General features: G+C 36.8%; 2 protein-coding genes across 2 annotated transcripts; both read left to right on the top strand.

Annotated features, from left to right (window-relative positions):
• The first annotated feature begins 5,004 nt into the window (after window positions 1-5,004).
• BDBG_08969 (C6 transcription factor) lies at window positions 5,005-8,463 on the top strand. The gene is made up of 3 exons (XM_002620628.2): window positions 5,005-5,817; window positions 5,895-5,992; window positions 6,091-8,463. The coding sequence occupies exons 1-3, from the start codon at window positions 5,707-5,709 to the stop codon at window positions 7,022-7,024; spliced, it is 1,143 nt and encodes a 380-aa protein (XP_002620674.1). The 5' UTR covers window positions 5,005-5,706; the 3' UTR covers window positions 7,025-8,463.
• A 409-nt stretch (window positions 8,464-8,872) lies between these two features.
• Window positions 8,873-13,334, top strand: BDBG_08970 (aldose 1-epimerase). Its single transcript, XM_002620629.2, has 2 exons — window positions 8,873-9,878; window positions 10,022-13,334. Exons 1-2 carry the CDS (start codon window positions 9,364-9,366, stop codon window positions 10,521-10,523), a joined length of 1,017 nt encoding a protein of 338 aa, XP_002620675.1. The 5' UTR covers window positions 8,873-9,363; the 3' UTR covers window positions 10,524-13,334.
• Window positions 13,335-13,472: the final 138 nt, after the last annotated feature.

Genomic DNA, 13,472 nt, shown 5'->3' on the forward strand with positions numbered 1-13,472 from the left:
ACGTGACCGTGTCTGAGACCAGGACCAGATTTTTTGATAGTCTCATTACCAATTCAACTGATCTCATTACACAGTTTTAACATTAGATAGTAGTCTCATACTGTCTCAGTGAGACTTACTGTCTACTCTTATCACATTTTCCAAATGAGATCATGATTTCCACTTCTCAATTTAAATTATTTTTATTACTTTAAATGACTTTAAATCTCATTTAAGTATTATCAAAAAGTGTTACTTTTTAAAAAATTAAAAATAGTCTAAAAAAAACCTTAAAATGTCTAAAAATAGTAACTTTATGCCAAGAATGAGACTAAATGAGACCAAATGAGATCACTTTCTCATTTTTTTCAAGTCATGGTTTCATTTTAAGATCTGATATATAGTCACTTTACATGTTTTTTTAATAGCCAGTCCCAGCGGGATTCACGCCAAGAAATGTATGAGATCAGATCAAATGGAATCAAACATGAAATTCATGGTCCCGGCGGCCAGTCTAAGTATAAGATAGAAGATCTTGTATAATTGAATCTTAAAAATATACAGATCACATGTTCATCTTATATACTAGATTACTATCACATCAGGTATAAAGTGATAGAAGTTCTAGATAGTTATAACTATTATCTTAATACATTATCAGAGATTCATGATGTCTTTCATACAAGCTTACTCTGTTATACTGCTATCAACTCATTTTCTTTACAACTGATTTCTGACTGACAGCTGTCAGAGATTATAGAAGAAAATAATGAACTTAAGTGAGAAATTAAAGATATTCTTAATAAGAGATTTCACAGCTGCAGCTGATAATATCTTATAAAATAAATTAACTATGATTATCTGACCTGAACTCTGAGTTCTGTGTTATCTGATACCGCGGCTCTTGATCAATGAAAAGAGAGAGGCTAATGTAACAGGCTGCGCCTGATCAATTATATAGACTATTTCATTACACTTCATAGATTTCTACTACTTCATTCTCAATCACTGATTCTCAGCTGCTTCATTCTTAATCATCAATTCTCAGCTGTTATAAATGTGTATAAATTCTCTCACTCTGAAGCTTCACTATGTACATCATTATATATATATATAAATATTCACTTCAATCACTGACTCTCACACTTTCTCTTTCTTTTTCTTCTTTAATGTTTTTCTCTTTGTTATATAAGATCTATATATTATACTGATCTATTCAGCGTAGACCTCTTATACAGATTAAATAAGATTAAATATGAAATTCATAATCTTAGTAATCAGTCTACTCTAACTATATATATCTATAATTGAAAAATAATAATAATAATAATAATAATAATAATAACTTTATAAAAGATAATATTTTTTTAATAACACTTTTTAATAATATTTTTTAATAATACTACTATTAATTTTAACTAATAATTTAAATATCACAGATTTAAAATATTGTTAATACAATTTGTATCTTTTTTAAATAATAATAATAATTTCATAATATTTAATAAATAAATAAATCAGTCACATTACTGAACATAATACAGAATATTAAAACATAGTGAAATTCAATATATAAAATAACTGTTTAAATTCTTCAATTACATCAGATAATTAATTATTAAGTGTAATACTTTAATATCTCAGTAATTAAATAATTAATGCGGTCATCTGATAGTGTCTTAACATAAGAAATTAAAATGTGTAAGTTTAAAACCTGCAGAGAATACATTAAATCTGAAATCTAAGCATCTCAGATTTTCAATAAATACAGAGATGTATAAATCACTTTAATAAAATCACTCTATATTTCTGAGCTGAGAAGTTATTATCACATGTATCTAATTATTACTTCTTTATATTTTCTCATGTTCTTATTATCTTAGCATGATTTCAACACCTGTATTTTCTCCGTATAATCAACACTTGACTGTATTTAACATCATGTAAGAACTCATTATAAGCTCTGCTTATATATAAGTATAATGAAAGAATAATAATAATAATAATAAAGTAATACTTTAATCAGAAAAAAATTCAGATACTATAAATTTCTAATATAAAATAAACTCAGTTAAAATATATAATTAATTTACTATTTCAGTTTTATGAAAATAATTAAAACAGTTTCAATTACTTATATATTAATACTGTAATCAGTTTAATAAGTATATAACTAGACTGGCCGCCGGGATCATGAATTTCACATTTGATCTCATTTGATCTGGTCTCATACATTTCTTGGCATGAATCCTGCTGGGACTGGCTATCAAAAAAACATGTAAAGTGACTATATATCAGATCTTAAAATGAAATCATGACTTGAAAAAAATGAGAAAGTGATTTCATTTGATTTTATTTAGTTTCATTCTTAGCATAAAGTTACTATTTTTAGACATTTTAAGGTTTTTTTTAGACTATTTTTAATTTTTTAAAAAGTAACACTTTTTGATAACACTTAAATAAGATTTAAAGTCATTTAAAGCAATAAAAATAATTTAAATTGAGAAGTGAAAATCATAATCTCATTTGAAAAATGTGATAAGAGTAGACAGTAAGTTTTACTGAGATAGTATGAGACTACTATCTAATGTTAAAACTGTGTAATAAGATCAGTCGAATTGATAATAAGACTATCAAAAAATCTGGTCCTGGTCTCAGACACAGTCACACGGTCAGTCTATATATAACAGTTTATTTACTCATTTAAAAAACAGTTAAATTATTTAAAAGAAATTCAGTCTGAAATAATATTATAACACAGACTAGTATTACTATAAAAGATAAATTAATATATTACTATAGTAAAACTAAATAATTTTTTACAGAGTATTATACTATAACAGCTCTATTAAATTTCTTCTATTAAGTTAATATTTACACTTCTCAAGATTGAATAGAGAAGAAATAAAACTTTATTATTATTCTTTTATTATACTTATATACAAGTAAAGCTTATAAAGAGTTTTTATATAATATTAAATATAGATTAAGTGTTAATTATACAGAAGAAAATACAAATATTAAAATTATACTAAAATAATAAAAACATAGAAAATACAAAGAAGTGATAATTAAATGCATGTAATAATAACTTCTTATCTCAGAAACATAGAGTAATTCATTATAATAATTTATACACATCTGTATTTATTAAAAATCTAAGATATTTAAATTTTGAATTTAATATATTCTTTGCGGGTTTTGAACTTATATATTTTAATTTCTTATGCTAAGATGCTACTACATAATTATATTAATCATTCAATTATTAAAGTGAAAAAATGAAACTTATATATTAAATTAATTTGAAATTATCACAATATCAACTATCAGAGATATAAATAAGCAGATATTAAAAATATAAAAACAGTGAAATATAATTCTCTGATAAATAATAATTTTTAATAATACTTTATATTATTATATAAAATTATAATATTAATTTTAAAACAGAACTTGTATACATTAATTATAACTGAAAATCAGATAAAATTACATACTTGTAAAACTGAATTTAATTATTATTTTCAAGATAATTTAATAAATTTACATATTAAATCAATTTTAAAGCTATGAAAATTGTTAAAAGTATATATTTAATTATTATATTAATAATTAATATTCTGATAATTTTATTAACAGAGATAAAAATGAAGTGAAAGTTCAACTTAAATTAAAATATTTATTACTATTATTAAAAACAATTATAAGAAGAAATAATCAAGAAATTTATAATTGTAAAATATGAAATTATCAGATAGTTCAATATCTTTGATTACAGTATATCAGAGAAGTGTAGTTTTTATAAAAAAGTGAAGAATAAACTTGTATAAAAATGTATTTAACTGTTTTATAAGTGTTATTAATAATTATTATCAAATTCTGATTATTTTTCACACTATTTCTGAAAAAAATAATTCAGTTTCGGATTTTTTTTAATGTTAGATTCTGATAAAACTTATATCAGAAAATGTATGAAATCAGATTAAATAAAATTAAATATGAAATTTATAATTCTGTCAGTCAGTCTAACTGTGATAATATATATTAACTAATTTCATATTTTTTAACAGTTTCAGTGTAATTAGAAATCAATTGTATATTTAAATTATTATTTATTATTTATATAACTACTTTATAATATATGTTATAAGTGTTTTAAAATGAATGAAAAAATGAAAATTAAGCAGATATTAAGTGTAAGCAGATGTTAAGTAATTAATTATATTACTTAGTAATTTTTCTTTTATTATATATTTTCTTACAGTTTTACTTAACTTATAATTAACAAGCTTTACATCTTTTATCAAAATTAATATAATAAGAAAACAGAGACAGTCAGACAAAATTAATAATATGTGTGTAATATATGTTAGATGTGTAGTGAATGTGTATTTTAAAGAGAGCAACTTAAGTTGAACATGTGTTCAGAAAAGTGGGTTAAAAGTTGGCACTATGATCACTTTTATTGGCACCACATTCAACTGTAACCCATCAGTGACAAACCTAACACTTTCTTCTGTGTCTCGGCCAACAAAGCTTCATGGCAGAAAGAAGCGTGTTTCAAGAAAAACGTCACAGCGGAAGGCTTCCAAGTTTATACGCGTTTAGAGAGTATGGAGGGCTTGCGGACAGTTCAGCTGTCAATGAAAATAATATCTGAGAGTACCCTTTCGGATGTAGTCTGCAACCAGTGACAAGATAGTTAGTTACATACAACAAATCGAAGGGCGTGACAAGCGAACTCGAATAAAAATATGGAAACGAGGGGCAGAGTTAGGGCTGGTCCGAAATACGGTGACACACATTTGCAAAAAATGACCAGAAGCAATGTGTATACGCTGTACTGAGTTTCAAATACAAAGCAAAAAAGAGTTCTTCTTCTTTTTTGCGCAAATACCCACATCATCCTAACCTAAACCGCGGTAAGGTGCTTGGCCAGGGTTCCACGGTAGGATGCTTGGGCTGGGTCCATGATTTCCAGCGCATGGAGCTTTTTTGGCCTTGGAGGGTTTGAGTTCTGCTAACCAGCTTAAGTCCGTGGTGATATAATCAATATGTAAAGGCCTTGCTCTCCCTCGTTTTTGATATGTTTCTGGGAAGGAGGGCACAGCTGGTTTGTTTCGTTGCTGCCATTGTCGATCTTGCTTTGCATATCATATATTTTTGTATACTATATATATACATTTCTTCCTTCCTATTAACTTTCTCGGCAAGTTGCTGATCGGTTGTCTCTGTCATACTTGTGCTTTGCAACCCTTCTACTTATATCTTAAACCCCCCTGGTTCACTCGCTCCCTATTATTATAGCCAGCGCTCTCGAAATCGAAAAATAATAAATATCTGCGAACTCATTATTATATTGAAGCAAGCTCCCATTCTCCTCCTCGTCTCGTCCCAAGCTTCTCCAAAGTAACTTATAGTACCGCAACCTATATATATATGATCATTTCCGGCACTGTACCTACCGTCCGGTCTGATATATGGGCGGAGCTCTCACTTGCTATTAGTTTCTAGATACATATAATCTAGATAAACGTCGTGTCGCATACGGTCCATAAAGTCCCTCGAACACTAAGTGTTCCCACAAGCGCGAGATCATCAAAATTCCAAGTTGTGGGTGCATGGTGTAGATTGGCGCAAGCTCGCGGTGCCCGGCATCGAGATATCTAGTTCCAGCAACCCTGCGCGCTCTGGCGCCATATCATAGCTTAGCCTCCATTCGCAATGACGGCTCACCAGCCAAGTCCCCCCGTGGATGCTTCGTCTCCGTCAGAAGGCAATGTCCGCAAAAGAGTGTGCAAAGCCTGTGACCGGTGTCGCCTAAAGAAGTCAAAGGTAGGTCCTACCTGTTTCTCAGGGTTGGATGCGCCTGTTATCATCACGTGCTGAAATCTAGAGGGATTTGACTACAGTGTGACGGAGCAAATCCATGCGGGCGATGTAAGACGGATAATGCGATCTGTGTGTTTGGAGAACGGAAAAAGGTGCATGACAAAGTATATCCTAAAGGGTGAGCTTGATTTTCACCCTCCAGTCATATATTTTTTGCATTTTGGAAAAGTTTAGGTGGTTCAATGAGCTAAACATTACTATGCTCTATTTTTATAGATACGTTGAAATGCTAGAACAACAACAGGCACAGCTTGTTGCTGGCCTCCAATCACTCTATAAGATGATGTTGGACGGAGAAGAATGGCCGGGCGACCCCCTCAAGGAATCGGGAAATGGACACCCCCTTACACACGACATTCTAGAACGATTAGGAGCACTTAAGCAAGAGGGTAACTCGGGCGATGAGCCATTCGAAGATGATCTACAATTAGCGCAAAAGAAGCTAATTGCGAATGGTGCTGGATTTATGCAACGGCAGGACTCAACAAGTGGTTCGGAAAGTGAGCATTCGCCAATATTCCCCTCGAGACCGTCCTTGTTTGAAACCCCGTTTTCGATGAATCCCAACCAACTCCCACCTACTCCTCCGAGCCCACGCACTTTTCCTCCCCGAGCACATCAAATATCAGATCAAATAATGGAAGGAATGTCGCAACACCAGCAACACCAGCAATTCATATTGCAGCATCAGAGGCAGCAGCAGCAACAAAATAAGGATAATCTCCAGCAGCGCCAGCAGGCGATGCGGCATCAACGGCAGCAATTCCAGCAAAGACAGCAGATGGAGATCCACCGACAACAGCAAAAACACCTCCCGCAACCGACAATGGCTCCGCAACGGCTCTCACAGGTCCAAGCTACACAAACTCAAATGCAAGTGCTTCTCAGTGCTCCCGGGGCTCCGCCATCTATGAACCCTAGTCTCCTTCAGCGACAGCAGTCATGGTCACAAGGAGGGGGTCTAGATGACAGTATGGACATTTCGCTCGATTCGCCCCTAATGTCATTTGACACGCCGCAACAAACGCAAGCGTTTAGTCGGCCGATTTCACTTACTGGGGGACTTAATTCGTGTTTGCCAATACAGCCAGACTGGATGGAGGATGCTGACTTTAAAGCATTTTTAAATCCAAGTGCTACAATGATATAGGGGGGAAAAAGAAAACCGACAAATACAGGCCTAACTCCATTGACTTGTAATTTTTCCCCCCTTTCCACTTCTTTCGCTTCATAATGGTTTTACATAATTATTATTACCATCTATGTTCGTGCCCGAATAGACCCATTTTGCTTCTCTCTCGCTTTACTTCTTGCATGAGCGATATCCGATCTCATCTCTCAACACTAATGACGACAATGAGCTACATTGATTGTACTACCCTTTTTCGTTCATTTTTCATTTTTGCATGAGACCTTTTCAACCCCTCAACCCATTCCCCTCCCAACCCCCTTTCCAACTATGTAATAATCGACACACTTTCCCCATGCGCAATAATCTCCGTAAGGGCTGGAGGAAGATTGCGGGATCATTTGACTTTGTCTATCTATCTAGCTCTTTTCGAATTCAACAAGAAAAAGAAAAACCTAAGCTTGAATATCACGCTGCACAAGCTCCTTCTCTCCATTGCTTGCGGGGAGAAACAAAAATGGATATGGATATGTAACTCCTGTCTACCATTCAGTCCGATTCCATTGCGGGGTATGTATCAAGGGAACATTTCAATCAAGACTGATATCACCTCTCGCTTTGTTTTGAAAATCAACCCTTTTGAGCACTCAAAGGTTCCCTGCGCTGTATGGTTTTTTTCTTTTTCTTTCTGTGATTTGAATATTAACTGCCAGCCTTTTTTTTAATTTCCTCTTTGGCAAATCTTCGAAAATTCTTACGCGTTTTCAGTCCTATTTTACAACCCCTGTAATCTACGTGTATATATATCTATATATATCTAACCTAATTAATTAATCAATTGGCGAGTTTATGGACGTGCAAGATCGAGTATAAACAACTGATTGAAGGTGGTAGTAATAAGTAATGACCCAGCCCCCAACTTCCCTATGTACACAGTGACGCTTGCGTATGACACGTGGTATAATTTCAGATATTCTACAACACTTTTTTTTTTGAATTTCGACAATTTGGCCTGCTTTCTTTTTCAGATAGTTAGTTACTAAAGTGAGATGCAGCTGATGAGTATGTTGAAAATGAAACAACTATCACTAGGTTACTCTGATGCGGTACTTTGCACCCTTCTATAAGCTAGATAGAGGCTGGGAGAAGTAGCTGTGACAGCATCGCCCATTTTGCACTCTATATATTTCTGTTAGGGATGCCAGGGTTAGAGAAATGAAGATAGATGATAGATAGGGCTTGCCAAAAAGTTTAGTATGGCGAATGATCAGTCCGCAGGCACAAGTAATAGGCACAATGACAGCTGCTAGACATAATTCCAAGGAAGAATATTATTCTCTAACTGCCTGAAGATGATACTGATTAGCACATACATAGGCCACCTGAGGTACCTACTTTTTCTCTAGGTTCTAAATCAATTCATGTATGTACTGTACATGTGCCTTAGCTTTTCATGAAATCAAATAGTATACTTTCAAAAAGTCAGCAGAAGGGGGTTGGAAAAGTTTTAAAAATTTCGAGCGTGCCATTCAGGTGCCCAACAAGGCAAATGTTGAAAATATATGTGAACTTGCAACTTGGAGTGGTTGCTCATTGTGACGCACTCAGAAAGCGCTTCTTCATAAACTTGATATGTGCAGAGGAGGAAGTACATGCGGTGCGGCTCAAAATGCAATGAGTCGGAGAGCATGTGATGGAAAAGCCCTAACTCAAGCTTGCCAACCCATCATTCATAACGATACGGAGTCGCAGCTTGAACATCAAAGCTTTTAATAATACTGTTATCTGTAGATTTTTAAGATAGGCTATGAGTCAAACTGAACGCTGTTGAAGCTTTGTTATTTATGCATCATAGTTGCTACAAACTGGGGAAATTCTTGACCTCCATCCCATCGACGGACAACTTAAATAGTTATGCATGAACATTATTAGTTTTACCTGGTCGGACCCCAGGGTAACTAGTTAGTTAAGCCAACAAACGCAGCCAATAACCTACCACCAACGCAGCTTGGCGGGCAAGGTAAGCTGGGGGCATATATGAAAAACACAGGCGGAAGCATAAACTATATGGAAGGAGGCTGTGAAGGAGTTGGATTTCATATCATAAAGGTAAGTTAATAGTATCTTTCTGTATGTGTGCCTACATCATAGTTGGGTTTGCGCTCGTGGCAATCAATCTTTAGGGAACCTTACGACACTTTCGAATATCCTGTTTCCTTCCCGGCAGGGTAACTAAGTTACAGTGCCAGTGGTTCCCTACGTAATAGCAGTTAATTTCAGCAAACCATCATCCCCCGACCTCCCAAGTTCTCCCAACTACCCTAAACTTGCCTGCCCATCAAAAACACAACCTATTAAATATGACATCCTCTTCAGAGGAATCTGCATTCACCTTTATTCCACTGGGTGGCATTCTCCAGGAATTTCGTGTTGCTGGCAAGAACATCGTCCTAGGCTTCCCCACCCAGGAGCATTATGCCAAGTATAACACTGCATACTTCGGCGCCACTATCGGCCGCACAACAAACCGGCTGAAAGACTCAGTCATTAACAATCTCAATGGAGAAACATACACCATTACAACGAAACAGGGCCCGAATTCATTGCACGGGGGGAAGGCTGGCTGGAGTTCCAAGGTCTTTGACGGCCCGCAAGCTGTGTCTAAGAATGGAAAGGAAGGTTTGGAGTTCAAGTACCTAAGCAAGGATGGTGATGAGGGCTATCCGGGCACAGTGGAACTGAGGATATGGTATACAGCTGGCAAGGAGGCAGGGGGGGAGGGGAAGCAGTCCAAAACTGTCCTGGAGATTGAGTACGAGGTTGAGTTCGTGGGAGATGAGTGCGAAGAAACTGTGGTGGGAGTTACGAATCATACGTGAGTGGACAAGTTTCTCTTGATAATTTATTCATCTGACGACACACGTATCGCTTCTTTCATTTGCTTTTTTGAAGAAAATTAATTTGCATTAAATTCATATTTGCGAAGAGGATACCTAACTAATACGACTTTCCGCACAGTTACTTCAACCTTGGCGATGGGCCGACGATCGAAGGCACAGAAGCAGTTTTGGCCACCGACAATTATCTCCCCATAGATTCCACAGGTATTCCCCTCGGTACAATAGAGCATTACAATTTGACAGAGGTTAAAAAGCCTTTCTTCCTCAACGCAACTTCCCCAGACATTGACGACTGTTTCGTGATGGATACGGACCCGGCCTCAATACCAGTCGACACTCGATCTCGACCACTGCGTCTAAACGGAGCATTCAAACACCTGGTCACAGGTATTAATCTCGAAGTCCATTCCACGGAGCCTGCTTTCCAGTTCTACACTGGAAAGTTCATTAATATCCCCGCCGTTGGAGGGGCACCTCCACGGGGACCCCGGTCAGGCTTTTGTGTGGAACCCAGTCGATATATCAACGCACCGAACGAACCCAATTGGAGAGGGATGAGTGTCTTGAAGAAGGGGCAAATTTGGGGGTCCAAGATTGTGTACAAGGCATGGATGGAGTAAAAAAAGAGAGAGTGAAACCCTCAAGGTTTGGCCTGCGAGAATTGAGGTTGAGATGGGCACTTCGCCTAAGTTCTTACGCGACGTGTCACTTTACCGCAGAGTTACTCCAGCTTTGCAAGATTGTATGTGCGTTAGTTACTTAGAGCTTTATGGCTGCTTCCTCTTGACTCGGTTTCTATGCCGAGTTCTCACGTCCGCACCTCTCATGTCCAATGAGAAACGGAGAACCTATCCCGTTTTTGGCCTGCGCCAATTGATACCGAAGAAATGATCTTGTTTTGCCTGTAGTGCGATCCTGTTGCTTGGATGCCCAATGCACAGCATCAATATTTTCTTCATTTCCAGACAAATTCGACAGTCCTCCAATCCCGAGACAGCTCTTAAATTTTTTTTCAAAAACTATTATCCTCCCAAGGCAACTTAACTGGCAGCCCGGCAGCAAGTAGACCAATTACTTTTTACCTAACCATTCGCCGTGGTTTCAATTTAAAGCATGTTGAGTTTGTGAAACCTGGCCCGATATGAAATGAAATATACCGCCGTGCATCATTTATCGCCCCAAACTTTGGAGCTTTCAGTTATCATTGCAAATAATAGATGGAGAGCTTGCGTATCGTAATGGATGTCAACTATTGGTCTTACCATGATCTTCTTCCTTTACTAAGTGGCGGTGACCATTGACAATGAGTTTGCAGCGACGTACGCCTTCATGGAAGGGCTTTCCCCAAGGCCCCGCCCACTGCACTGCCATTGGTAAGCGTAATGGGAGGTTAGGTGGAAGGTCAAAAATATCGATGGATGCACCGGAACAAAAGATTTTCCCGCTCCGGCTCCAGGTGACCGACGAAACCCTAATTATTTAACGGAGAACTCTCTTGGATCCTTTTCGATAATATTCAGAGAAATTTCCCTTATATAAAAGGCTTTCGAATATGCTTTCGCCTTTTATTACTATCTCTTACATGGCACTTCTGGCAGCTTGCAAAGTGGAACGAGTTGACAAGAGTGGTTTGCTTCGTTGTCTCAAGATGGCTGGAAGCATTCAAGTTCTTTCTGGGTCCAGTCGTCTGACTTCGGCTGCAATTCTGAAGGATTAAAGGAAAGGTGAAAAATGGGTGCCCTATCGGATTTCCTGCTCCCTAATGATTATTTTTCAATAATAATATACCAACAGAGAGCAATCCTACACACCCGAAAACCTCACAATATCATTGATATTGCACTTCGCCAATTTTTGTTTCTGTTCCTCAGTAACGCTATTTGTTTAAAATCAGGATATTGTAGCTCGCGCCTAGCAGGCAAAGAAATGAAAATGGCTTCGCGGCTACATTTCATATTATGTCCATTTCCAAAACGGTTTTCTTTAATCTGTTCAGTTAACTACGGCTTGAAAGGGCCATTTCGTTAACTCCTTCATCCCGCTATGGCTTTGTTCATCGTAAACAAGGCCCTCGAACTTTAAATACTTCATCGTCTACCCACAACTCTTTTGTTCAATCCCTTCTCTTTCTTTAAATGATATACGGGTCTCCATCTAGATCCATGAAAAGTCCGTTAAATGGTAGTGTTCAATGAACAAGCCTCCCCCTTGGCTCCTGGACGAACACATCGATGAAAGAAAGACACCTCGAGAGTTCTATTTTGAAACTGACAGCATGATCGCGCCAGCGATGTGTATTAGCATACTTGATTTATTATTAATGGACTGAACCGTGCCCATCGTGGAGTTTCCACAACTGTCCAATTTTGGCTTCTTAATATTAACATTACCAACTGCACATCTCTGGATATAAGCACCTAGATACGTGATTCCCTTTCCAGTCCAACCCTTCCGCCGCGCACGCTGAACGTTGACTTTACATCGCAACTCCATCCTGCATGTACCTTGCACGTTTAATGATTGATATTGAATACGAAAATCCCCTTGGAGAAAACAAAACCCCTCGAGCAATAGGTCCCACTTGCATCGGACGCACTATATCACAAAAAAATAAAACCAAAAAAGAAAACCAGGGATCGAGGACGACGAATCCAAAATCATGTGCTCCCAGTTTTACAACCACCACTCTTGCGGCCACGCAGTATTCGTCCGGACAAAAACCTGCGGATTGAAACAGTTCTGCCCCTTGATCAAAAAGGAACACATCGGCATAAATTACATGTGCGAGCGATGTGCTGCCAATATTCTATTAGCCATGAAGAGAGACTTGACTGCTAGCCGCAGCAGCAGCAAATCAGGTAGTCGGAGCCCCAGACGCGCGGGCAGGTCAACATCGAGATGAAAAAGGGGTTTTGGAATTGTTAGCGGAGGAGATCTGTTTTCATTGCTTACTTAATTGGCTTTCTTTGCTACTCACGAATTTACTGGCATTAAATGGTGTTTTGGATTTGTTCTTTTCATCCTGGGAGGAGGTCGTTTGCTTTGAGGAATTTCTTGATTTAATTACTGAAATGAAGAGTGGTGAGGGATCGAGCCTGGTTGAAAGAATCACAGAGCCATTCCCCCGTGATGAACTCCATTGTCATAACGGTTCTTTTTAGCTTTGCATATACACTGTATGTATGTATGTATGTATGTATGTACATACAATAGTACAAAAATAGAATAAGCCCAGCAAACAATAAAGATTTAAATGTCGATAGATAAAATAGCTGTATCTCTTGCAGGTGTTTCTTCGCCAATAGTTACTTGTCTCAATTAGCCCCCCAAAGAAAGAAATTCACATATTTCTTCAACCAACTTCAATCTGCCCTTGCCAACTTTTCAATCCGATAAATAAATAAGTCTATAGGTGAACTAGCCGCTTCCAACCAAGATAGCCACGATAGATTGGTACAAAATATAGTTAGGGTCAGTTAGCGCATACAATCTCGAGCCCGATGATAATCAATCAGATATATTTAATGTCTGTGGTGAGTGCTTCGGTGTTCTCGGACTCCATGACCCGA

The sequence above is a fragment of the Blastomyces gilchristii genome (assembly GCF_000003855.2).
Source record: "Blastomyces gilchristii SLH14081 genomic scaffold supercont1.32, whole genome shotgun sequence".
NCBI classification, from domain to species: domain Eukaryota; kingdom Fungi; phylum Ascomycota; class Eurotiomycetes; order Onygenales; family Ajellomycetaceae; genus Blastomyces; species Blastomyces gilchristii.